At 38.2% G+C, this 27,572-nt stretch overlaps 1 protein-coding gene across 2 annotated transcripts in view; it reads left to right on the top strand.

The window, feature by feature from the left end:
* The window catches only part of myh10 (myosin, heavy chain 10, non-muscle), an 85,544-nt gene that overhangs the window by 53,663 nt on the left and 4,309 nt on the right, over positions 1-27,572 (top strand). For both annotated transcript variants that reach the window (XM_051707834.1, XM_051707833.1), the window contains 29 exons: positions 1,600-1,695; positions 2,576-2,694; positions 3,771-3,923; positions 4,484-4,657; positions 4,868-5,041; positions 5,718-5,832; positions 12,137-12,330; positions 12,550-12,671; positions 12,818-12,887; positions 15,316-15,476; positions 15,589-15,697; positions 15,868-15,999; positions 16,545-16,751; positions 16,999-17,136; positions 17,350-17,473; positions 17,603-17,774; positions 18,302-18,514; positions 19,409-19,553; positions 19,752-19,958; positions 20,314-20,418; positions 20,653-20,805; positions 21,453-21,701; positions 21,806-22,018; positions 23,462-23,674; positions 23,981-24,142; positions 24,366-24,494; positions 24,734-24,822; positions 24,979-25,102; positions 27,010-27,218. In XM_051707834.1, the coding sequence (XP_051563794.1) occupies positions 1,600-1,695; positions 2,576-2,694; positions 3,771-3,923; positions 4,484-4,657; positions 4,868-5,041; positions 5,718-5,832; positions 12,137-12,330; positions 12,550-12,671; positions 12,818-12,887; positions 15,316-15,476; positions 15,589-15,697; positions 15,868-15,999; positions 16,545-16,751; positions 16,999-17,136; positions 17,350-17,473; positions 17,603-17,774; positions 18,302-18,514; positions 19,409-19,553; positions 19,752-19,958; positions 20,314-20,418; positions 20,653-20,805; positions 21,453-21,701; positions 21,806-22,018; positions 23,462-23,674; positions 23,981-24,142; positions 24,366-24,494; positions 24,734-24,822; positions 24,979-25,102; positions 27,010-27,218 (4,471 nt within the window). The remainder of the gene's footprint in view (positions 1-1,599; positions 1,696-2,575; positions 2,695-3,770; positions 3,924-4,483; positions 4,658-4,867; positions 5,042-5,717; positions 5,833-12,136; positions 12,331-12,549; positions 12,672-12,817; positions 12,888-15,315; positions 15,477-15,588; positions 15,698-15,867; positions 16,000-16,544; positions 16,752-16,998; positions 17,137-17,349; positions 17,474-17,602; positions 17,775-18,301; positions 18,515-19,408; positions 19,554-19,751; positions 19,959-20,313; positions 20,419-20,652; positions 20,806-21,452; positions 21,702-21,805; positions 22,019-23,461; positions 23,675-23,980; positions 24,143-24,365; positions 24,495-24,733; positions 24,823-24,978; positions 25,103-27,009; positions 27,219-27,572) is intronic.

The following is a 27,572-nucleotide window of genomic DNA, read 5'->3' as shown; positions in this document are numbered from 1 at the left end:
TGACCAATTCCCAATGCACTCTAGGTCCTCGTGGTGGCATAGTGACTCTCCTCAATCCGGGTGGCGGAGGACGAATCTCAGTTGCCTCCACATCTGAGACCTTCAGTCCGCGCATCTTATCATGTGTCTTGTTGAGCATGCTACCACGGAGACATAGCACGTGTGGAGGCTTCACGCTATTCTCCACGGCATCCACACACAACTCACCACACGCCCCACCGAGAGCGAACCACATTATAGTGACCATGAGGAGGTTAACCCAATGTGACTCTACCCACCCTAGAACCAGCCAATTGGTTGCTTAGGAAGCCTGACTGGAGTCACTCAGCACGCCGTGGATTCGAACTCGCGACTCCAGGTGTGGTAGTCAGCGTCATTACTTGCTGGGATACCCAGGCCCCTGAGGACTGCCATTTTAAAAAGAACATTTTAACTGTTATTTTATTTAGTTTTATCCGGTTACCATTTGGAAAGGAGCAGGTGGAATGCCTCAACCAGAATGAAAAAATATAGTTTCTGCTCGGAACGAACCAAATGGTCATTATGATATTCGCATTACTGCAATGTAAAATAAAATAATTAGGGCTGTCAATCGTTACTTTTTTTTTTTTTTATCTAATTAATTACATGGTATGCTGATTAATTAATCAAATTAATCGCATAAATATTTGCTGAGAAAGCCCCTCAAGTTACAATAATTCAATATATAATGATTAAACAATTATAAATAGTTATATTTAAATAATTATAAATAAAATATACTATATATATTATAAAAATGCAGATACTGAAAATGCATTACATTATTTTGGCACACAAGTATTAAAAGACAATACAAAAAGTGGCTTAAGAATGCAATATTTTTTTTCCCCATATTATTTAACATAAGCCTATTATTGGTCTACAGTCCATAGCAATCAATTTTGCACATCAGTCAGTCTGAGATTTATTATAAGGGCTTGTCTAAGGATGTGTCAAAGTACACCTGCGTCAGACAAAGTCTTTGGGAATGTCTCGGTTGCATTGTGTTGTAAACGTACCGTTTTTAGGTCGCTGTGTCAAGTTAAACGAACTCAAGAAACATATCTTGATATCCCTGTGTTCGGATTTGCACTCCATCAAGCTGTGTTTTAACGCAAGAACGTGTTCTCATCTTGTGTTGTCTGCCTTCGGTAAATGCGTTTTTTTTTATGTCTGTGTAAGCTGCGTGTTGCCAGCTGGAGTTTCGCCTACTGCCCCCTGGAGAAAACAGGTGATCCTACAAACTTGAATTGTAAACTGTCCGGACATGTTACAATAATAAGAATTAGGGAGTAAAATGTGCTGAAATATCATAATAAAATTGTCACAATGCAAAAAATCTTAGTTGTCCTAAATGTAGGCTTCATTTTCTTTATGCAAAATAAAATGCAATATATTTTTTTTTTTCTGTTGATTTGGTAAAAATATGACCAGGACATTTTATTGACAGTTTTCATTAGAATTGCACACGTTTACTTAAATGAGGACGTGCCTTTTTTTTTTTTTTTTTTTTTTTTTTCCATATAAAGCTAATAAAAATATCTACAGACTAACTGAGCTGTTTCTCTGTCACTGCAGCAATGCTGAAAGTGGTGTCGGCTGTTCTGCAGTTTGGCAACATTGTGTTCAAGAAGGAGAGAAACACAGATCAGGCTTCAATGCCAGAAAACACCGGTACCACATAAACACTCTTTTTACACCACGCTGAAGTGTTTACTAGATCACAAACACCTGAGAATGTCTTTTAATTGATAACAGTGATATTTCCATTTTTACATAGACAGGAAGCCTTTACTTGTTTGTTATGCAATTTATTGACATCTTAAAGTTGCCGTGTTACATTTCTGTGCCATTAGGGTCACCCAATGGAATTGCAAAAATAATAGCTCAACTCTGTAAATATATTGGCAGTGCACTAGCATTAAAGTGTGTGTAGTGTCCAGACTACCCTCCGATCTCATCCCCCAACCGGATGGTTTTGCACAATTCTGAGCTGGTTTGTTTTGACAAATCACCCCACTAACTTATCTTGTGCTTCTGTGGTGACAGCTTGATTGGTTCTTTGGATACATTTCATATGAGAAGAAAATACCGGAATAGTTGTGCTAAGTTGCATTAAATCAAACATGCTTACGTAAGAGGCTCAAAAGCAACCAGCGTTTTATGGTGATGGTGCATTCCAACAAGCTTATTCCACTGGCATTTTGAATAATATGTTTTTACCATCACCGTTCATGGTCAGATATGGAGAGATTCATCTGCTCAAGCCAAGTCATTTCATTCACAACATGAAACTGGAAAATTATAGTCCTGCCGGTGATCCTAAAGGGGAAACTTTGGGTTTGTTTTGCTGCTAAATGGGCAGTACTGGTTTTAGAAGTCAGTAAATTGTAATAATAGCCATACTCATGAGTAAATATGTCTCAGAAATAACTTCTCTCACCACCTTTTAAGTCCATTAAGCAGCTGCTAAAATCTTTTAAACAGAAAAAGAATTTCACCATTTTTGGTGAGTTTGTATATGTATTTGAATATTTCCTTTTCTGTTTTTCAGCTGCTCAAAAGCTTTGCCACCTGCTTGGCATGAATGTCATGGAATTCACACGTGCTATCTTGTCTCCAAGAATCAAAGTGGGCAGAGACTATGTACAAAAGGCCCAAACTAAAGAACAGGTAATGAACTCTTCCTTTCTCACTGTATATCTGTCAGATCACTCATCTATGAAACACTATTTTCATTAGTCTTCAATTGTCAGCACTTGCTTTAGGCTGATCTTGGACCAGTGCTGTGCATTTGCACATGCCACATTTCCTTTTCACTTCTGTGTCCATTTACGACAATAGGCAACAATTTTCGCCATATACATATATATATATATATATATATATATATATATATATATATATATATATGTTGGAAGCAGTAAGAGTAGTACGGATAGTATGCCGTTCTGAACACGGCTGTTGTCTGCAGGGCAACGCCCCAACGCAAATCATTTGAATTCCATATCCAAAGTGGATAGCCAGAGTCTGTCGGTTGATTAATATTGTGGAGGATGAGGGTTTAAGAGATTTAGTGTACATTGCAATGACTGTGCAACCCATAGGGACTAGTTCTTTCAATTAGTCAAACTCCCACTTAGACTTTGTGAAACATTTAATGTTACTTGAATTGGTGATATTTTAGTGCATTTCTATCTTTATACTGTGGAAGGCTTTATTTGGAAAATGTTAATAAAGCAATATTTTTACATATTGTTTTGTTTTCCTTTCTAAAAAGAAAATAAATGCATTTAACAGGAAAAGAAGTACATATAGACTAAAATTTAAGCACTTTCAAAATCTGTGATTTAATCGCGAATAACTATAAAAAAAAATCATGTGATTAATCGCGATTGAATATTTTAATCGACTGATAGCACTAGTAATTTCTTTTAATTCCTGCTATTCCAAACTGCTCAGTAGCAGAGAGACCAACTAAAATAGAGAAATAATTAACAGTAACACATTTTTTTGTGTTTCCTAATTGAAAGTACTTTTGAAAAGTATTATTTAAAGAGGTTTAATGCATAGTAAAACATTTAGTATTGTAATATTGCTTATAATTTTGTAGTATTCATTTTATACAGCTTTTTGTTTTAACTCCTTTAGATCTTTTAATTTCTAACAACAGTGTGATCAGCAAATGTTTTAATGCATATTGTTTGTAAATGTGAGGTCTGTATTACACTGAGCCTGTTCCTCTGCAGGCTGACTTTGCTGTGGAGGCCCTGGCCAAGGCCACATACGAAAGGTTGTTCCGTTGGCTTGTTCACCGCATTAACAAAGCTCTGGACAGGACCAAGCGCCAGGGAGCTTCCTTCATTGGCATCCTGGACATTGCTGGCTTTGAGATATTCCAGGTGCGGCTTCCTTGGATTTAATACTCAGCTGTCACTGCTCTAAATCATAGGCATGAATCAGTACACTGCAACAAGTCAGAGGGCTTCTGATACGGTTGGTTGCTTTCTAAAAATCTAGGCAATGCAAAAACCTGAAAGTACTGGGGAAAAGAATCGAAACCAGACTAAAACATAAGGCTCAGTTCTAAAATGCATTTAAAAAGGAGAATGATCAGACTGTGCCGAACCACATTTTCAGAAAGTTTCTGAACAGTACTTTATTATTTCATATTTGAAGGAAATGATTGTTCCTTCCATGGAAATTCTGCCATTTTGTACTACAAAGGATGATGGAGTGGTTATAGCATGCTTTGGATAAGACGCATCTGCTAAAATGAGTTGTAATTAAATAATGGAATAGTTAGAATGAAATTAAAGTATCAAGTAACTAGTACAATTGGATTACTTTAGAAGACAAGTAGCTGCTGTATTCAGTTGATACTGGTCGTAAGTATCAATTTAACCTGTTCTGGGACTAAAAATTAATATCTATATTTATTGCTTCATCCATCTCTTGTCAGTTGAACTCATTTGAGCAGCTCTGCATCAACTACACCAACGAGAAGCTTCAGCAGCTGTTCAACCACACCATGTTCATTCTGGAGCAGGAGGAGTACCAGCGGGAAGGCATCGAATGGAGCTTCATCGACTTTGGTCTAGACTTGCAGCCCTGTATTGACCTCATCGAGAGACCGGTGAGCTCTCACCTCAACACCTCACACATCCATATGATTTCTTATTCTAGGGTACTACAAATATTTTCTACCCCAAGCATTTACAGAATGTAATGTGCTAGAAGTTATTGTTGCCACAGTAGAGAATGTTGTGAAGAAAGGGGCTTATAGTGCTGTACTTTTGGACTCTTCTATAAATAAAGAATCATTTTGATATGGTCACTTTCCAAGGCAAATCCTCCTGGTGTGTTGGCTCTGTTGGATGAGGAGTGCTGGTTCCCTAAAGCCACTGATAAAACGTTTGTGGACAAACTGGTGCAAGAGCAGGGAACTCACACCAAGTTCCAGAAACCACGGCAGCTGAAAGACAAGGCCGATTTCTGCATCATTCACTATGCTGGCAGGGTACGTCTGTATTTATATCAGTGCCACAACACAAATGTTTGATTCACTTTTTATTCTATACAGTCCTTATGACTTTCTTATGTGGAACACAAGAGGAAAAGTTTGGCAAAATGTAACTTACATTTTTATCTGTTTTGAAATGATGTAGAATGATTAGATAATGACAGAATTATATTTTATAATGTAGGTCTGTTGTTGGTGTTCGTTTTCCAGTAAAAAAAAAAAATGGAATGCATCTTGACCTTATGTAATTGGATTTAGTCTGGCCATATTGGCTTGCAGTGAAATGCTGTGATACTGTCTTCAAGCGTAGCTGCATCCAGCTGTGGGCCACATCTGTTTCAGATCAACAGGCCGTTTGCAATAGTAACTTGACACTGCATGAAATGGGGAACTTAAACTTTTTCACTCCTTTTGAGCTCTATTCGGGTTAAAAGCCACAAAATGAGAGGGTTCTTTGTTGTTGTTTAAGTGAAAAAAAGTTAATTGACTAACTTTCAGTAGCTGCATAATATTATACAAACAGACAATGACAGCTTGAACTGCGAAACATTTAAATTAAACAATCCACACTTAAAGATTGAACTGGCTGAACCAAAAATGGCTGAATTTCATCATTCCCATCTTGAGTGTTTTAATGTGTTAACGTGGTGTTAATTTCCCTTGTCCTCTGCAGGTTGACTACAAGGCAGATGAGTGGTTAATGAAAAACATGGACCCTCTAAATGACAATGTGGCAACACTCCTCCACCAGTCCACAGATAAGTTTGTGGCTGAACTGTGGAAGGATGGTAAGCGGTTTCCTTCTCGAGTGCCTTCCCAACTCCCCCTGACATATGAAACGTTTAACGGCCCGATTTTATGGCTCTACCCTCCCACTCTGTGAAGAAAGAGACTGTTGTTTTCACTGTTCAGTTTCATGTTTTTTCTGCCATGTAAAAACTGCTTGTTATGCATTACGGTGGCTTGACACAAATATTTTAACAAAAACAAATTCCTTACTATTAATTCAGCTACAAGGGGTCAGAGTTGGGGCTGATTTTGTTGTACTGTATATACCATGATAGGTTTATTTGCGGCTGTTAGTGGGCATGACTCGTATACAGTGATGATGAAATATAAAGTAACATGAAATTACAGAGCGGGACGTGTCCCAAGACGAGGAATGACTTGTTATTAAGGAGTTTTGTTTGTCAACGTGTAGCGACTTGCATTGTGTGCATTTATTGGCTATTTTACAACAGCTTAGAATGTGCCTCATCCAATCAGAAGTTAGAGTTGGAACTATCCATTTGTTTTGCAATATTAGTTTTACTATTTTGAGTCTTTTGTTTTAAACTAAAATGTACAAAGTATATTCTATAACCACCAAGTGTATATAATCTTTTTATTATAAAATATTTTCTCTTAATTTTAAGCAATATTTACGGTATACTGTTAACATGATATTAGTTTTAGTCATACCGCACATCCCTGGTCAAGGTATTGACAAAAAAAAAGAATGAATTACCATAAAGGAATATTCTGGGTTCAATACAAGTTAAGCTCAATCGATAGGATTTGTAGCACAATGTTGATTACCACAAAAATGTTATTTTAATTCGTCCCTCCTTTTCTTTAAAAAAGCAAAAATATTTGTTACAGTGAGGCACTTATAATGGAAGTGAATTGGGCCAATTCTTGGAGGGTTTAAAAGCAGAAATGTGAAGCTTATAATTTTATAAAAGCACTTGCATTCATTCTTCTATTAAAACTTGTGTGTTATTTGAACTGTAAAGTTGTTAAAATTGCAATTTTTACAGTCATTTTAGGGTTTAAGGTTTAAGGCGTTATGTCTTCATGGCAACAGAGTTGTAAAATTGGATGTAACTTTGCACAGAAAAAGTTAGTAAGTAATCTTATCACACTAAAATCATATTAACACACATATTGTTTACGTCTTGTGGCTATACTTTTACGGATCAGCCCCATTAACTTGTATTGTAAGTGCCTCACTGAAACCGTGATTTTTTTTTTTTTTTTTTCCTTAAGACAAGGAGGGACAACTCAAAAAATATTTTTTGTGGTTATCAGCATTATGCCACAAATGCTGTTGATTGAGCTTAACTTAAACTTGTGTTGAATCTGGAATATTCCATTAAAGTTATAGATTTTTGTTTGTGCACTAAGATGGATCAGCAGTATTTTAAATGTTTTACATTAAAAGTACACATGCTTCCAGAAAATCTGAAGCTAGTGCAAATGGAATGATGACTTACTGTTGCTTGTTCTCACCTGTGTTGTACAGCACTAACCAGTGTGTTTACTACCATTTATGTCTTTTATGTGCTAGCTGTGTTTATTTTGCTCATTGTTTATCTCCCTTTTGCCCCCTTCTCTGTCTCTCGACCATAGAGATTCAGAATTTCCAAAGAGCGTCTTTTTATGATGTCTCTAGTCTCCATGAATCGCCAGGTGAAGGTATACGATGCTGTAGGTCTCTGCTTACCAGCACATTGTGTACTTTCAAACACTCCCATGGCTTGTAGACCTGGGCCCTGGTCCCTCTAGCTAACTAGAGTTTGCTGGATTCATTTGGAAGGAAGCTTGACTTGGCTGATTCAATAAGATGCCCAAACTGACCATGAATCACGATTGCATGAAAACTGAAATTATGTGCAGAGTGACTTAATTTGCAGTATTGACATTGCAAAACACATTTACAGCGTAATCTGGGTAACTCTAAGTGCTAGCTACAAGGATTTAGGGCCCTTTTTGTTTCTTGAGTTACTTAAGCAATTACGACCACTTCACTTAAGTATTTTCCCTGTATATCTTTAGCAAGTATTCAACAATAGAAGTATAAAATCATTGACCGTGTTTACATGCATGATCTTACAACGATTGAGCTTAAGAAGCCAACAGCGTGTGTGGTCATGTAAAGGCTCTTAAGCTTATTTTTTTTTCTCTCATAAGGTAATAAACAGTTTAAGAAAAAAAACATTGCCACGGTTTGATTTTTGCCCATTACCCCGATTTCGCATTGCATGTAAACGCCTTTATTACTGGCTTATCCACTGTTTACTTTTTGATGTTAAAAGCAGAGAATAATCCGTTGTCTGATTATATATATTAATTTTTTTTAATACGTTGTTTTTCGTTAGTTAGCCACTATTAGTGTGCAAGTAAACACACTCATTATTAAATCTGGACCTATTATTAAGTAGCATTGTCAGTCATGCAGTGTTGAAGGCCATTTTGACAGATAAGCAGGTGAATCTCACAAAACCTGTTGAGAACAAGTCCGGGTCAAATTTCAACTCAAAATCATTAAGACAAAATAAATATTTAGCATAATGAAGTCTATTTTTAATGACATTTAAGATGTTTTGATTATTTTTTTGAGTGATTGAAAATGAGAAAAAAAAAAAAAAAAAATCTAATTAAAACTTTCAGGCTCATTATGGTAGTTAGAAATGTTAATACTATGTCACAGTACAAAAAATCTTAGGCCTAATTTTATTTAAGAAAAATATAAATATAAGAGGTATATAATATTCCTTGGGTGAAATATGACCTGGATGTGTTTTCATGAAACTCATCCAAACACCCAATGCCCCTTGGATTTCAGCAGACAGTATGTGTGGTAATGTTGACATGCCCTTGCTCTTCGTGTTCAGACAGCGTATTTGTTCTAAGTGCCAGACAGCCTTTTGATGGGCCGTGTAAGGGAGCTGGAGTTTGGGTGAGGGGGGTAGGAATTCTGTAGTGTCTCCGACAGGGAACTTGGAACAATACTGGTCTTGTTTCACTGGAATCCAAATTACTCGCTCAGTCCTGTGCCAGTCAACACTGACCGCTCAGTAGATTTTTCATAGAGGCCCCCGTTAAGAAAAGAACATAAGTAGTTATAACATTAGCAGTTCTTAAAACTGGAATTTACTAGAAGGTAATGGTTAAAAGATTGATGAGCAAATTTGATATGCTGCAAAAATATAGTTGTAGCTGTAGAGGTAGAAGCTAGTCTTTGCCAGCCCCCATTGAGTCAAAACTAACAAGTGTTTCTGATTGCTTAATTAACAGTATGTTGGAGGAGGTAAATGTTTAACGTTTTACAAAAGTAAAGTAATTTGCACTGTTTGTATGGTGGAATTTAATCATCATTGATGCTAAACAAGTGAAATATCACCCACAAGCGAAATATCGACATTCATAGAAATGTGAATGCTGAGAACATGCAGGGCAACGACATCTTTACACAAGATGCATCAAAAAAGTGAGAGAGAAGTTATATTATTATTGAATTATTGCAGGTTTGAGTGTCATGCTTGAGTTTGCCTGTGTGTTTTGATGCAGTTTGAAGAATAAAAAATCTGTTGTGACTGGGGTGGGACGATATGGTTATCTCATGATTCAGTATAACATACACTGATGAGCCAAAACATTATGACCACCTGCCTAATATGCTGTTGGTCCTCCGCGTTCCACCAAAACAGCACCGACCCGCCGAGGCATAGACTCTACAAGACCCCTGAAGGTGTCCTGTGGTATGACATTAGCAGCAGATCCTTCAAGTCCTGTAAGTTGCAAGAGCCGTGTGGAGCCACTGTAGATCGGACTTGTTGTTCCAGTACATCCCAAGCTCAATCAGATTGAGATCTGGGGAATTTGAAGGGCAGGGAAACACCATGAACACTTCATCATGTTCCTCAAAACATTCCCGAACAGTGTGTGCAATGAGGCAGGGCGCATTATCCTGCTGAAAGAGCCACTGCCATCAGGGAATACCATTGCCATGAAGGGGTGTACCTGGTCTGCAACAATGGTTAGGTAGGTGGCACGTGTCAAATTGACGACTACATGAATGGCTGGACCCAGGATTTCCCAGCAGAACATTGACCAGAGCATCACACTCCCTCTACCGGCTTGTCGTCTTTCCACAGTGCATTCTGGTGTCATGACTTCCCCAGGTAAACGGCGCCCATGTACACGGCTGTTCACGTGATGGAAAAAAAAGGGGAATCATCGGACCAGGCGACCTTCTTCCACTGCTTCAAGGTCAAGTTCCGATGCTTGCATGCCCATTGTAGGCACTTTTGACGGGGGGACATCATGGGTACTCTGACCGGTCTGTGGCTACGCAGCCCCATACTGCATTGATGCACTGTGTTGTGACACATTCCTCCCGTGACCATCATTAAAATTTTCAGTGACTTGTGACACAGTAGACCTTCTGTCAGTTCAGACCAGACGGAATAGCCTTCGTTGCCCTTGCGCATCGATGAGCCTTGGGCGCCCAACACCCTGTCGCCGGTTTGTGGTTTGTCCCTCCTCAGACCACTGTCGGTAGGTACTCACCACTGCTGACTGGGAGCACCCTGTAAGCCTTGCCATTTTAGAGATGATCTGACCCAGTCATCTGTCCATAACAATTTGGCCCTTTTCAAAGTAGCTCTGGTCTTACCTCCTGCCCATTTTTCCTGCATTCAACATGTTGACTACGAGAACTGATTGTTCGCTTACCATCTAATCTACCCAGACCTTGACATACAGCCTTGTTAGGAGATGATCAATGTTATTCGCTTCACCTGTGAGTCATAATGTTTTGGCTAATCAGTGTACAATATGAGGTTAATGATTCAATATAATCTCAATCCTATATATGTAACAATACTTAAATGAAAAAGTATGACACAAAATTGTTTATTCTTTGGAAACTTTGAGCAAAATGCACATTATAATTTCTCATCAAAATAAAGTTCTCTAATACACAATATAAATGCTCAAAGTTCAAATAATAGGAGTTTCTCATATACCTTTGTCTATAAGAAAAGATCACAAACAAATGAACCTTCAGAATAGTTGGCTACATTCAGGCTGATCAAGTGCAGGACAAGCAATAGAACTGAACAGAATATGTCCTGAAAAATATGATGGGTTGCAATCAAAACTATAACATTCAAGTGACAAATGTACTTGTTTTTATTTCTATCAATTAATATTGTCATGAACTAGCATATATAATAATGATATGAGTTGTCACGTTTTAAAGTAATGCACACACAATGCAGCAGAAATTTAAATTTCAATCACTTTTCAACATAAGGCGATTTTTCTAAATTTCTAAAAGCTAAATTTGAGCACTTTAAGCACTTCAAGGACCTTTTGCGGACCCTGTAAATGGTGTAGAAAGAAGCCACAGAGAGACCTTGATCTTAGACAGGTCATTTCATTTTTTTATCACATGGACAGAAAACAATGTTGCAAATTTCAAAATATCAAACTTTGATATTGTTTGTCATTTATTTTTGTTCGCAATATTTCAAAATTCCATATTTTGTCCCATCGCTAGTTTTAACCTATTGTGTGCAAGTGAGAGGAGTGAAGAGCGCTCTTGAAAAACAAAATCTAAGTTTACAGCGTCATACATACAAATGATCTAATAATAAAAAGGCCTATTTTTTCGGATTTCTGAAAACTGAATGAAAACGAATGTTAAGCAAAGTATAATTTCTTATTTCTTTCTTTTGATTGTGGGGTTAAACATGATCCAGGCATGATTTAGATCAGTTTTGTGAGATTTACCATCTCAGTGAGATGATTTCTTAATTTGGAGCTGAATGGTTTCATTTCTTTCTTTTGCAGCTTGTGCTTGTTTTTAGATGTAGTCTTGTCTTTGGCACTCTTCATCTATTTCATGTCTCCATTTGCCTAGCTCTGATCCTGCTGGCGTAGTCAGCCATGACCTGTAGAGTCCAATGGCTCATGAATTGGCTTTCTGAACTTGTGGCATTGAGTCAAAATACACTGTACTACTTTTTGAAATTTATATTCTGTTTGCTTTTGGGAAATATGACTTTAGATGATTAAAGGCCTGAAAGAATCAGTGGAACATTGCTTTAAATGCTCTTTGCAAACATGCAAAAATACACAGTGTATTTTGACCCTGACCCTCTGCTTTTTGTTGTTGAAATAGAGATTTAGTTGTAGACTTCCCATGTTTATCTTCACATGATTTGGCTATGCTGTGTGACTGTACTTTATTTATATTCTGTAGCGTTAGCTTTGAAGAACAACTGTTCCGTATCTTTCTTTCTTTCTCGCTCTTCATGGCAGTGGACCGTATTGTTGGTTTGGACCAAGTGGCAGGAATGAATGAGACTGCGTTTGGAGCCACGTATAAGACTAAGAAGGGCATGTTCCGTACTGTGGGTCAGCTCTATAAAGAGTCTCTTACAAAACTGATGGCCACACTGAGGAACACCAACCCCAACTTCGTCCGATGTATCATCCCCAATCATGAGAAAAGAGTAAGTGACATTTATCCCCTTAAATTGTCATATGGCAGGGTTCTTAACAAAATAAACATGGCCTAAGGTTATGAAGGCCATCTGTTGTTGTTGTTACACTATTGTATTGTCATATTCATTGTGACTATAGCATGCTTGGACATAAACCAGTTGTGAACTGTTATTAAAGTGTATCAAACGGTCATACACCTCATTGCCTTTCCCTTTCTTCTCTGTTAGGCTGGTAAACTGGAGCCCCACCTGGTTCTAGATCAGCTGAGGTGTAATGGGGTTCTAGAAGGGATCAGGATCTGCAGACAGGGATTCCCCAACCGTATCATCTTCCAAGAGTTTAGACAGAGGTTTGTTTCAGATATCTTGTTAATAGATCATTAGATATCTTATCTTTTAAGAGTAGAGGACCACTTCTTTAGTGCAGTAGTGTCAATATTCTATACTTGTAGTTTACCAGTGATAAAACTGTACTGTATCTATTTTCCCCTCCTAGATATGAGATCCTCACTCCCAATGCAATTCCCAAAGGTTTTATGGATGGCAAGCAGGCTTGTGAGAGAATGGTGAGGTTTAATTTTTTTTTTTACTCTGATGACCGGCAAAAGTGGTTAGCCATTTTCCCATCAGAGAGGACCATATGGAGGACCAAAGTACTCCACTTGAAATAATTTAATGATTGAATAATTGATGTTCCAATGCATTTTGTAATATTCTATAAAATTATAATTATTGTTTGAAACATTTAATAATATCCACTTAAAAAAAAAATAAAAAAAATTAAAAAAAATAAAAGGACAGCATTTTTATATATATATATATATATATATATTATTTTTTTTATTTATTTTTTTTATAATAAAATTGAGTATTTCACTTTAATAATAATATGCTTAATTTCTAAATGACAGCCAGCGGAGGAATCCTGCATTTCCGAACCCCAAAGTGCCCTAGTTTTTGTATAATAATAAAATAAAATAATCATAAAAATGTGGGGGAAAAAAGTACAGTATAAAAAAAATAAACAAGCATGTTTATTTATTGATTGAAATTAAATTTTTGGTTTCAATACAAGGTAAGCTCAATTGAAAGCACAAAGTTGATTGCCACAAAACTGTATTTCGACTTGTCGTTCCTTTAAAAAAAAAAAAAAAAAAAAAAAGCAAAAATCTGTGTTTCAGTGAAGCACGTACAATGGAAGTAAATGGGGCCAATCTGTAAACGTTAAAATACACACTGTTTTGAAAGTATTGCCACAAAATGTAAACCGTATTTGTGTTAACATGATTTTAGTATGATAAAATCGCTTGCTAATCTTTTCTGTGTAAAGTTATAGCCAATTTTGTTGCCATGACGACATAATGCCGTAAACACTAAAACCCTAAATTGACTGTAAAAATGACGATTTCAACAACTTTACAGCTCAAATAATACACAAGTTTTAACAGAAGCATTAATGTAAGTGCTTCAATAAAATTAGAAGCTTCACATTTCTCCACAAAGTGACCCCATTCACTTCCAGTGTAAGTGCCTCACTGAAACCCAGATTTTTAGGGTTTTTTTTTTTAAAGACCCCCCTCAGGTGAAATTTAAGTTTTTAACCTTGTTTACATGTCCATTTGGTGTTTTTTATATGCTAGAAGACATATCATGAGTTAAATCACCTGTCAATGCCATGGCTGAGCATTTTCACCTTTGAACTGCAGTTTACCCAAAGTCAATCTCAAAAACACAGAATCAGACAGCCAGGGTTTCATACATCACAAACCTAAGGAACCAATCCCATCAATTTGCGGGGTGGGGCTTTCCATATCAATAGCATATGCTACGGCGAAGCAAGGGGTATCTGGAGAAGCAAGGTGTAGCTATGTATCGGTATATTGCAAGACATGTTCTGTTTTCGGATGCAAAGTTGTGAAAGGACAAATGGTGTGCTTTCATGTATTACCAAAGGATCTGAAAATCCGAGATAAATGGGTGCAGTTTATTTGGAAAAATCATAATGTCCCAGCAAAACTTCCAGAGAAAACTCAGGTTTGCAGTAGTCATTTGCCAGTGAACTCTTTTGAAAATTTTACTAAAAAACAGATGGGTTTGGGGGGCCTGGGTAGCTCAGTGGTAAAAGACGCTGGCTACCACCCCTGGAGTTCGCTAGTTCAAATCCCAGGGTGTGCTGAGTGACTCAAGCCAGGTCTCCTAAGCAACCAAATTGGCCCGGTTGCTAGGGAGGGTAGATTCACATGGGGTAACCTCCTCGTGGTTGCTATAATGTGGTTAGTTCTCGGTGGGGCGCGTGGTGAGTTGAGCGTGGTTGCCGCGGTGGATGGCGTGAAGCCTCCACATGCGTTATGTCAACGTGGCAACGCGCTCAACAAGCCACGCGGTAAGATGCGCGGGTTGATGGTCTCAGACGTGGCGGCAACTGGGATTCGTCCTCCGCCACCCAGACTGAGGCGAATCACTACGTGACCACAAAGACTTAGCGCATTGGGTATTGGGCATTCCAATGATGGGTTTTACCACTAAACTTATATTGAAACCCAACATGGTTCCATCAATTTATCCTGGGGACACAGCGAGCCCGTGCTGCAGGCGAGCAGTGCAGGGGTAAGTGGATATGGAGGCGGGGACTAATTTGCATATTCATAGATCTGCACATAATAAATGAGGCAAAGGTGTAGAGTTATATCTAAGACATGAAGGGATTATTTTCATGGACATTTTTTTTTTAAATATGTAATTTTGATTAACAAAGATGAGATTTTAGGGTTTAAACCAGTGACTGTAGAGGGACTTTAAAGAAAAGGAGAAACGAGTTGAAATTAATTTGTGGTAATCAACATTATGCTACAAATGCTGTCGATTGAGATGAACTTTTATTTGTTTTAATTTGGCCGTCCATAGTTTCATAGAATGTTTATTTATTATCTCAATATTTTAAAATATATGTACTAAATACTAACTAGTTTCACTTACGAACATCCTCATCTGTAGATCCGAGCATTGGAGCTTGACCCAAACCTCTACCGGATCGGTCAGAGTAAAATCTTCTTCCGCACTGGAGTTTTAGCACACCTGGAAGAAGAGCGAGACCTGAAAATAACAGACATCATCATCTACTTTCAGTCAGTCTGTCGAGGGTACCTGGCTCGCAAGTGAGTCCAAATGCAAACACCCACAGTGATGCAATTTAAAGACTGGAAATATTTGAATTGTTCTCCTACGAGACCTTGTGAAGGAAGGTTGTTCTGTGGTTGTGTTCCTCAGAGCCTTTTCTAAAAAACAACAGCAGCTCAGTGCTTTGAAAGTCCTCCAGAGAAACTGTGCCGCCTACCTGAAACTGCGCCACTGGCAATGGTGGAGACTCTTCACCAAGGTTGGTCTTATTTCAGAAAAGAGACTGTTTACATAAATGTTCAAGTCATTTGACTAGCTTTTGTGTATGTTTCTGTGGTTGCACGAGAAACTGATAATAGTTATAAGATGTCTGTGCTTATGGGTATGTTTAGCTTTCTATTGAGGCTTGTATTATCATTGTGTTTGCAGGTGAAACCCCTCCTGCAGGTGACCCGTCAGGAAGAGGAAATGCAGGCCAAGGATGAGGAGCTCATTAAAGTGAAGGAGAGGCAAGTGAAGGTGGAGAATGAGCTTGTGGAAATGGAGAGAAAACACCAGCAGGTTAGCACACACATAATGCTCCCTCTGTTATTATTCTGAATGTTAGATTCATGATCTGTGCAGTGTTATTAACTGTTTGTAACAGAACATATTGTTCCGGCCCAAAAATCTGATTGAATGAGCCGCATTTGAAGACATTGTAAAATAGCTGATAGAAGCACACTTGTATGTGCTTTATCTATTTTAATGCACAAGTTACTACAAATCATACAGTTAGCTACGGAACAACTTTTCTTGGCATAATTGGCTATTGTGATAATATCAATGTTCATTAAATAATTAAATGTTTTGATAATTTTATATTGCTGATTATGTTACCCATGGTAAAGGGGTTATTCCATTTTTCACAACGGATTACGACACAGTTTACCATAGTAAAATCACAGTAACACATGGCCTCTTGTGGATTTTTTTCCATGTTATGGAATCTCTACAATCTTCTGCAGCCTTACAGGATCATAGTGACCTTGTCGACCAAGTTCAATCCTAAAAATATGAAGGACTGTAGAAGCGGAGAGAAAATCTTCTTGTTTTGTTCCCTTCAGCTCTTGGAGGAGAAGAACATCTTGGCAGAGCAACTGCAGGCCGAGACGGAATTGTTTGCTGAAGCTGAAGAGATGAGGGCTCGTCTGGTGGCTAAAAAACAAGAACTGGAGGAGATCCTTCATGACTTGGAGTCTCGCGTGGAGGAGGAAGAGGAGAGGAACCAGTCTTTGCAGAATGAGAAGAAGAAAATGCAGTCGCACATACAGGTGAAGTCTTAACTGAGGAAATATAATCTTGGATCAACTATAGACTCTAATTTAGGCTCTGAGTGACAAGGAAGTCTAAACTCCTATCTAACATAGAAAATAACCAATCACTTCTGGGTAGGAATAAGGAATGTGGTACACAAAAAGCAATGTATAGCAAATTAGGTAAATATCTAGTGGAATTGAATGTCACACTATTGCTGTCCATTAGCCAAATGTGTATATGTGTCTTTGTGTATCCTAACAGGACCTAGAGGAACAGCTGGATGAAGAGGAGGCTGCCCGACAGAAACTTCAGCTGGAGAAGGTGACAGCTGAAGCTAAGATTAAAAAGATGGAGGAGGATATTCTGCTGTTGGAGGACCAGAACTCCAAATTCCTAAAGGTCAGTTTAGGCTTCATCGTTTGAAACCCAAAGGCCATATCTTTGCATTAATGATACACAAAGAGATAGAAATTGAATATTGTGAAGGTATTTTGCAAGACAAATGATCAGGGAAACCATCCATCTGCCAAAAGGTTTTCATTAAATGGAAAAATACTGAAACATTTCTTTGGCCTCTGTACTTCAAATCTGAACTCTCTCCCTATCCTTCAGGAGAAGAAACTCCTGGAAGACCGTGTCAATGAGATGACCTCCCAGCTGGCTGAGGAAGAGGAGAAGGCCAAGAACCTTGGCAAAGTCAAGAACAAGCAAGAAATGATGATGGTAGACCTGGAAGGTGAAGACAGGGTTGAATCTAGCAATTTGTATTATTCGGAAAGGCATGCAACTGAAATACTATTACCAACTTGTCAAGTGCATGGAAAAAATGGTTTCGATTGTTTGTGTTGGCGTGTTTGATTCTCAGAGCGTCTGAAGAAGGAAGAGAAAACGAGGCAAGAGCTTGAAAAAGCCAAGCGAAAGCTGGATGGTGAGACCACAGACCTACAAGATCAGATAGCTGAGCTGCAGGCCCAAATTGAGGAACTCAAGATCCAGCTGGCCAAGAAAGAAGAGGAGCTACAGGCTGTACTGGCCAGGTGAATCTCTGAATAACCAGGAGCACATGGTGGGAGGGGTGGGGGTGTTCTCTCGGAGCAAAAATAGCTCTGCTATCATGCAGCTGACCTTGTCTAAACAATAGCGTATGGTAGGCTGAGTTATGTTAGGATGAAATTAATTGGTATATTGGTCATGGAATGTTTGTTTCTTGACCTCTGGGTTTGTTTACTTTGCCCAATTGTGAAGAAATTCAGGTCTGTGTCTATCAACATCCATAAGCTTACTTTGACTTTGTATTGCATTCCATCTTGCTGTGACAATACATGCTATCGCAACCATGAGCATACATGAACTACATGGCCAAAAGTATTTGGACACTCCCTTGTAATTATCAGAATTTCATATTAAAACCTATTCAGTAGTTTAATTCTAAAAAGGCCTGTTTAATTCAAAGCATTGTGTAAAACATATTAAAGATGTACTGCAATATAGTTTTTACAATGTTTCAAATGTGTTTTTTGTGTTTCCAAATAATCCTCCTCATCTTTTGATATGTGTTCCTCAGAGGTGATGAAGAAGTTGTTCAGAAGAACAATGCCCTGAAGCAGGTGCGGGAGCTGCAGGCCCAGCTAGCTGAACTGCAGGAAGATCTAGAGTCTGAGAAAGCAGCCCGAAACAAAGCAGAGAAACTCAAGAGAGATCTGAGTGAGGAGCTGGAGGCTCTGAAGACTGAGCTGGAAGACACCCTGGACACCACTGCTGCTCAACAGGAGCTGAGGTACAAGCCTTTGCTCCAGGAACAAAATCAATTCTACAGACTTGTTCATCTTAAAGGAATAGTTCACCCAAAAATGAAAATTCTTGCATCATTTACTCACCCTCATGCCATCCTAGATGTATATGACTGACTTCTGCAGAGCACAAAGGAAAAATTTTAGAAGACTATCTCAGCTCTGCAGGTCCATACAATGCAAGTTAGTAGTGACCAAAAATGTGAAGCTCCAAAATGCTTTAAAAGCATTTAAAAGTTAGCATAAAAGTAATCCATACGACTCCAATGGTTTAATCCATGTCTTGTGAAGCGATCCATTTGGTTTTGGGTGAGAACAGACCAAAATATAACTCCTTTTTCACTGTACATCTTGCCATTGCAGTCTCGAGGCACAATCGTGATTTCATGTTCAGTTACACTAAGTGGTGCTTGATGCATGCGCAGGGCGCTAGAATGTGTAATCGAACTTTCTAGTAAAATCATAATCGCCAAGGAGACTGCAGATGTTGAGATTTATAGTGAAAAACCAATTAAATAAGGGATAGTTTTAATCTGTGTCCAGTAAAAAAGCTGGAAGAAAATTATTATTTTTCATTTAAGGATTGAATACAATCGGAACCGTGGTGCAGTGGTTAGCGCACGTGCTCCACACACATTGAGTACGGCCTGTGATGTGTCTTGATTCATTCCCTTCGCTTCCAACTACTTTCCTGTTACTTGCCACTGCTCTGTCTAGAAGTAGTAAAAGCCAAATAAAAAAGCCTATTAGTTAGTTATTAAATTGGTCCAATGTGTTGGAGTGATTTAGAATCATAGAAACGCTACCACAAAATGGGCCTTTTGGTAAATCTTGCTTTTGGTGTCTTTGAACAAATGTGTTGTATTCCATTTTGTATAAAGGACCAAACGAGAGCAGGAGGTGGCGGAGCTGAAGAAGGCCATTGATGACGAAACGAGGAACCATGAGTCTCAGGTCCAGGAGATGAGGCAGAGGCACGGCACAGTTCTGGAGGAGATCTCTGAGCAGCTGGAGCAGGCCAAGAGAGTAAGCCACTGAGATTCTGAGTAAATTACTCATTACTGTTGGGAGGGATTTCATTTCTGATGTCTAGATTGGAAGATGTGTAAGAATGATGTGTTTAGAATTAATTTCCTTTTTCATTTAATGCAATACAGTCTCCAATTGACACAGTTAAGGCAAAACCTTGCCCTCTCTCTCACACGTTCTGTCTGTCTACATTAGGTTAAGGCAAATCTGGAGAAAAACAAACAGACTTTGGAGAGCGATAATAAGGAGCTGGCCAGTGAGGTGAAGAGTTTGCAGCAGGCCAAGTCCGAGTCTGAGCACAAGAGAAAGAAACTAGAGGCTCAGCTACAGGAGTTCATGGCCCGCTTCAACGAAGGAGAGAAGGTTAAAGGAGAACTTTCAGACCGCTCCCATAAACTACAGGTCAGTGCCGTTATGTTCCCTGACATAAACTACAGATCAGTGCTTTTACAATCCCTCGCTTAAACTACTGATCATTTCAGGTACACACCCCCTCACAAACAACAGATCTAAGCATGTTACAGTTTCAAAATACTAAGAGTTGCTACATTTCCTCTCATCAAATAAAGAGTGACATTCACAACACTGAAAAATAACAGTGCATTTAAAAATGGTCCCTACATTAATCAATACCTCAAGTTTTTTAATACAATAATTTTCAGTACATTAATCAATACCAAAATTTTTATGCCATTTAATGCATTAGTCTGTATCCACAAGTTCTAATTTATTTTATTTATTTGTTCATTTGTTGTAGGCAGAACTAGACAATGTTTCAACTCTCCTGGAAGATGCTGAGAAGAAGGGAATCAAACTGGCCAAAGACGCCTCCAGCCTTGAGAGTCAGCTGCAGGACACTCAGGTAACTTCTTTCTGCAAACAGTAAGTGAATAAAACAGTGGCATAAAATTAGTAATACTTCCTGGTTGAGTTTTAAGATGATCCCAATCAATTTAATTGTTGAAACTGTAACAGGCAATGCACATTTAAAAAAAAAAAAACAATAGTTTTAGAGCTGTTAAAGAGGAACACAAGGAGAGGTGAGAGCCACTGATGGGTTGAAGAGTCATGATTGTTTAAAACCGTTTGCGTGCAGGAACTGCTTCAAGAGGAGACGCGTCAGAAGCTGAACCTTAGCAGCCGTATCCGCCAGCTGGAGGAAGAGAAGAACAGCTTGCTGGAGCAGCAGGAGGAGGAAGAGGAGGCACGCAGGAACCTAGAGAAACAACTGTCAACATTACAAGCCCAGGTACGCACAATCACTCCATATTCTTCAATGAGAACACGGTTCATGTCGGTTCATAGCCACATTAAGTGCATCAGCTGACACACCATCGTCATTAATTTTGCATGTTGCTATTGCATTTTACATGTTGGCTATAACCTCACAAAAGGCTGTCATGTTTGACACAGCTGTCTGCTTGTTTTTGATGAGTTCCTGATAACTTCCCCACAAAAGGAACGGTGGTGTGATAGTAATGTTATTCATGCCAGATTATTAATTGATCTTGACAACCAATAGATCATTTGAAAACTTTAGTAACTCCAGGTTTTGAAATAATTTTGCAGTCAAAAGTTACTGAATTAGTATTATTGAGAATTTTGGTCTGTAATTTTCAGGCTTGTGCTGAAAGAAATTCAGATGTAAAGAGGATTTCTGTAAACCTTCAGAATGCTTGTAAACAAAAAAACAAAAACATCTAAAAGATATATAATACAACATATTGAGTCGTGGACCTCAAGTGTGCAGCACAAGTTAATTCCAGCTTGCGTCATTTCATGATCCAGTTCCATCCTTTTCTCCCCATCATATCATGTCCTCTCTCCACTATCCTGTCAAGACAAAGTGGCAAAAAGCCCTGAGCTCCTCTGTAATCCTCCATTTTCTTTTAATAGCTGGTGGAGACCAAGAAAAAGTTGGAGGATGATGTGGGAACCCTGGAGGGCCTGGAGGAGGTCAAGAGGAAGCTGCAGAAAGACATGGAGGGAACCAGTCAGAAGCTGGAAGAAAAGGTAATCGCTTTTGACAAGCTGGAGAAAACCAAGAACAGACTGCAGCAAGAGCTTGATGACCTTATGGTCGATCTGGACCACCAGAGACAGATCGTCTCGAACCTAGAGAAGAAACAGAAGAAGTTTGACCAGGTATGTATTCATTTTGGTTAAGTATTTTTAATGCTTGTTCATTGAGAATATCTTTAAATACTGATATAAAGCATTTATCAGTAATGGAATCATTGTATTTACAGATGCTGGCAGAAGAGAAGACCATCTCGGCGCGTTACGCTGAGGAGAGGGACCGTGCGGAGGCTGAGGCCAGAGAGAAGGATACTAAAGCTCTGTCTATGGCCAGGGCCCTGGACGAGGCTCTGGAGGCTAAAGAGGAATTTGAGAGGCTCAACAAGCAGCTCCGAGCTGAGATGGAGGACCTGATGAGTTCCAAGGATGATGTTGGCAAGAATGTAAGTATGTTACTCAAGTAAACTCTGGGATTATCAACTGGAGAATAATGAAGTTTGTACTGTTTTTCATCAGAATGTTCATGGCGAGTCTACAGATTTTGGTTAACAGTACATTTTGTTAGATGGCTTTATTGCTTCTAAAGTCAACATGAAATGGCATTCACAACCTATATTACTTTTTGGGTAAAAACAAATGTGGATAGTGACAGGTGGGCATTCCATACAAGAATGGGGCCAGACCTGAATGCGGTTGGAGAAGAGGGGTGGTAAAAGGAAAGTATTTCAGATGTGGAGTATGATATTATATTTTGATAAAAGGTTAAAAAGATTTTGCAATATTTTTCTTTGAAATAACATGCTCTCATGAATCATGCACAATAAGACCAGGAATGTGTTTTAAGTAAAACATTTAATTTCATGTTTACAAACTCCATAACATGACGACACACTAGGTACAAAAAAGTTTTGGACTTTAGTCCTCACTAAAATTAAATGCTGCGTGACGTGACAATACCACAACAGATCAGAACATATTTCAAGTTTATTATACAGCTGTGTGGAGCTGGATTTTAGACCAATAAGATTTCAGTATGGGCTAAGCTACAATAGTACGCCACAACAAAAAGTAACCAAGTGATTGACAAAATATTGCTTGTTGTCAAAATCAGAATAGTTCACCCAAACATTCTCTCATCATTAACTCACACTCATGCCATCCAAGATGTGTATGACCACCTTCTGCTGAACACAAAGATTTTTAGAAGAGTATCTCAGCTCTGTAGGTCAATACAATGCAAGTGAATAGTGCCCAGAACTTTGAAGCTCCAAAATCCCATAAAGGCAGCATAAACGTTATCCACACGACTCAAGTGGTTAAATCTGTATCTTCTGAAGTGATATGATAGGTGTTGTTGAGAAACAGTTCAATAAGTCCTTTTTTACTATAAATTCTCCTGCCCAGTAGGTGGCGGTACGTACAAAGAATGCGATTCGCCAAATACATATGAAGAAGAATGTGAAAGTGGAGATTTATAGTAAATACTTAAATATTGATCTGTTTCTCACCCACACCTATCATATCACTTCTGAAGACATGGATTTAACCTCTGGAGTCATATGGATTACTTTTATGCTGCCTTAGTGATTTTTTTGGACCTTCAAAGTTCTGGCCACCATTCACTTGCATTGTATGGACCTACAGAGCTGAGATATTCTTCTAAAAATCTTTCTGTTCAGTAGAAGAAAAAGTCATACACATCTGGGATGGCATAAAAGTGAGTAAATGATGAGATGATTTTCATTTTTGGGTGAACTATTACTTTAACATGGAAGACAGGGATTTAATGCCTCCTAATTTATTGCGACTGGTTAGGAAACTCTGCGACAGACTGCATTTTATATATATATATCTTTTTTCCTGTTCTTTTCACCTGTATTCTGCAGGTCCATGAGCTAGAGAAATCCAAACGCACTCTGGAGCAACAGGTGGAGGAAATGCGCACTCAGCTTGAAGAGCTGGAGGATGAGCTACAGGCCACAGAAGATGCCAAGCTGCGCCTGGAGGTCAACATGCAGGCCATGAAGGCCCAGTTTGACCGAGACCTACAGGCCAGAGATGAGCAGAATGAGGAGAAGAAGAGGGCCCTGGTCAAACAGGTGGGTGGAGTTTACAGTTCAGCCATTTTGAGGACAGAGATTTCTGTCAACACTTATGGCTTTTCAAAGATCAAAGGTAGTTTATTCACATGCAGCAACTTCTGCAAGTTACTTTATTCTACTAGTCTCCACATTAAAACATTTGAGAAACAATTTTTGATGTGGGTCATCAAAAATGAATTAACTACAATTATTTGTATGGCAAATAATTAATCAGCCAAAATGTATCGATTGTGAATGCCCTTATGACAAGCTGTAGTTGTTTTTATATGAAGGCCTTTTGACCCATGAGCTCTGCTCTCTCAGGTGCGTGAGATGGAAGCGGAGCTAGAAGATGAAAGGAAGCAGAGAGCTCTCGCCGTAGCAGCCAAGAAGAAACTGGAGATTGACCTAAAAGATGTGGAAGCACAGATCGAGGCTGCAAACAAGGCCCGTGATGAGGCCATCAAACAACTACGCAAACTCCAGGTAAATCATTTGAATGTTGCAGTTCACACATGATCAGTGAAATGATACATTTACAAAAACACAACTAATTTGTCTTCATAAGCTTCTAAAGCTGAAATGCATCAGAGAGAGATTTGTCAAGGGATATTCTCCAGAAAAAATATTAAGCCACAAGAATTAGTGCGGATACAGTATATCCCCATGCTTCGAACAATTTGGCATGTCTCTTTAATTTCCAAACCAGGCCCAGATGAAGGACTACCAGAGGGAGCTGGAGGAAGCACGTTCCTCTCGCGATGAGATCTTCGCTCAGTCAAAAGAGAACGAGAAGAAACTTAAGAGTCTTGAGGCTGAGATTCTGCAGCTGCAAGAGGTGAGCCAACACCACAAAGCCTAAAATACACTGCTGCAAAACCCTTACTTTCTGAGTTCATCTCCATCCAATAAAGGATCTTGTTTATTCCGTAATCAGTTTGGACTGGGAAACTGCTCTCAGCTCCAGAGAATCGGTTGCGTTTTACTTCACACTGTTATAATCAAGACTGTTAATTAGAGTGAGACTGAACTTAGGTCTTGAATCTATCCCATATTATGCTTCAAATGTGTTTTCAGGATCTAGCGTCTTCAGAGAGAGCCAGGCGCCACGCTGAACAGGAAAGAGATGAGCTTGCAGATGAGATTTCCAACAGCGCTTCTGGAAAGTGGGTCATTTTGCTGCAAACTTAGTGGTTTTGGTGGAATTTAATGGGATGGCTAAATGTATAAAGTGGATATTTCTCAATATGTCCTATAGTTTTATCATTTGATCATAGGCAAGTTTTATCATTCATTCATGTCTATTTGTGTTCGTTCTTCAGGGCAGCACTTTTGGATGAGAAGAGGAGGCTAGAGGCTCGAATCGCCCAGTTGGAGGAAGAACTAGAGGAGGAACAGAGCAATATGGAGCTCTTGAATGACCGTTTCCGCAAGACCACAATGCAGGTTGGGGAAGCTACTGGAAAACTGTAGCTTGCGAAGCTACAAATTCTCACAGTTTACAGTTGTTCAAAAAGTTGTTGGCTAACCTATCCATCCAACAAAGGCTAACCATTAAATCTATTTATGGGGCAGTATCATTCTAAATATCTTGCTTTTTTTAAGTTTTTATTTCTAATTGTTTAATTGTTTTATTTATTTGAAATGTCAGTGCAGTACTTCTAGCACAGGGGTTTTCTAACTTTTTGATGCCAAGAACCCCCAAATATTACAATTACCTTGCGAGGAACCCCTTCTATAATTGGTTTTTATACTGTCATTGTACTAAAACTGAAAGAAATTATTAAAATATTATCTGGAGGGATGCACCATTTTTATTGGCCTATTATTATCCAAAATAAAACCATCGGCTATAACCGTCGATATAAACTGCCAATATAAATGATAGTATTTTTATATCACTGTTTTTATGCTTATGATTGCATAAGCATGAAAATGGCAATATGAAAAAAAAACTATGGTTTATTTATAATTAATTACATACATTTATTGCATTAAGTTTGTAGTCATTTTTCAGTGTATTATAAAGAAATACCTACCTAAATAAATTGAATAAAAAAAAAAACATGAATATAGGGCTGCAACTAACAATTATTTTGATAATCGACTAATCTAATAATTATTAGAGCGATTATTCAGCTATTTGGGCGATTATTGCAACAATTATTCATTAGCACTTAACTGACAATTCAGTTTGTGCCTCGAGTTAAAAGGTTGTATGAAACATGCTTATTAACAATAAAGAGCACAAAAGAATCTTTTAAAATTACCTCTAAATGACATTCACTGAATTACAGGAAAAAAAATATTTTTATATTTTTATTACATTTAATTCATAAAAATTGAACTGAAAAAATAATTTTATCAAGTGTATTTTTCTTGTTTTCCGTTCAAAAAATATCTAAAAATCCTTAAAACAAGATACATCTACTTGAGAAGCAACATTAGATATTTAGATATTTTGTCGATAACGTTGACTAATCATTTCAGGCCTAGTTGAATATAATAATTATTATAAGTAATATTCGTAATATCATTGTTGTAAATATATATATTTTTTTTTAATCTTTCATTGTGGCTCTTTTAAAACGTTGGCCTGTCATGTGTTTAACAGATGCAATCCATGTTCAATGGAAATTATTTGTTGTTTGAAAAATAAAATGACTTTTGTACCTCTTAGTACATTTTTAAACCTAATTCCTGAGTAAAACAGTGATCTGATGACAAAAAGGTAAGTGGCAAAATATCGATATCAGCCTATAGTTTTTGTTAAAATCTTTTTACTTTGTAATATGTTTACAGCATATCTTTTCTTTTTCTACCTAATAGTTTAGTTCAATGTGTAAACCTGAAGAGAAACATTTTGATTGAAATGGCAATAATATCGATAAATACCGTTTTTTTTTTTTTTTTTTTTCACATTTTATGAGAAAAACAAAATTCTCTGAAATATCCCCCGAACACTCTAGCCCCCACTCGCGGCCCCCTGGGTGTCCCAGGATCTCAGTTTGAAAACCCCTGCTTTAACATACAAATAGACAATAAATAAAAGTGAATAAAACAAAACAAAACACTAATTAGTATAACCAAATTGGAAATATACTGATAAACTGCAGTATTGAACTAAATATGTATTCTGCTACGAAAACAGACAACATAAAATGATGCATAGGGACTTTAGAGAACACTACTGACTGAAGACTCATGAATTGAAGTTTTTTGAGGAACTAAGGAACTGATGTCAGAACTCTGCTCCTGTGAGCTTTGTAAGGTGTACAATTTTAAAGCCATTTACCCAGGGAGTTCAAATTCAGTTTTTAGTGTAGTAACAACCCTTGTGTCTGAATTTTCAGGTGGACACTCTGAACACAGAGCTGACAGGAGAGCGCAGTGCCGCCCAGAAGAGTGAGAATGCCCGTCAGCAGCTGGAGAGGCAAAACAAAGAGCTGAAGTCCAAACTGCAGGAACTGGAGGGATCCATCAAATCCAAGTTCAAGGCCTCTATCGCTGCCCTGGAGGCCAAGATTATCCAGCTAGAGGAGCAGCTTGAACAGGAAGCAAAGTAAGCAAGAGATGTGTAATATTATTGGCACTAACTCTGTTTTATCACCCAACCCTACTTATTCACTGCTGCTTTTACACAATCTTAAAAATGATAGAGAAAAAAGAAATCCTTGATATCGATGATACATTTTTGGAGTCATTTTCCATATTTAGCCTATATTCTACATCTAGACGATCAGATCAGGTGCGTATCCTTAAAAACGCAAGCAGTTCGGCAAAGTTATACAGACATCTAGCTAACTGAATCACAGTCATGAAATCAGATTGTTAGTAAGTATTACCAGGCTAGCGGCTACATAGCCCTCCTGTCGTGAAAACCAGTAATGAGGCAAAGTAGCCGCTAGTTAGCTAT

The sequence above is a fragment of the Myxocyprinus asiaticus genome, chromosome 9 (assembly GCF_019703515.2).
Source record: "Myxocyprinus asiaticus isolate MX2 ecotype Aquarium Trade chromosome 9, UBuf_Myxa_2, whole genome shotgun sequence".
Taxonomy (NCBI): domain Eukaryota; kingdom Metazoa; phylum Chordata; class Actinopteri; order Cypriniformes; family Catostomidae; genus Myxocyprinus; species Myxocyprinus asiaticus.
Note: the sequence above shows the minus strand (reverse complement) of the source record. Positions and strands in the feature narration are given on the sequence as shown.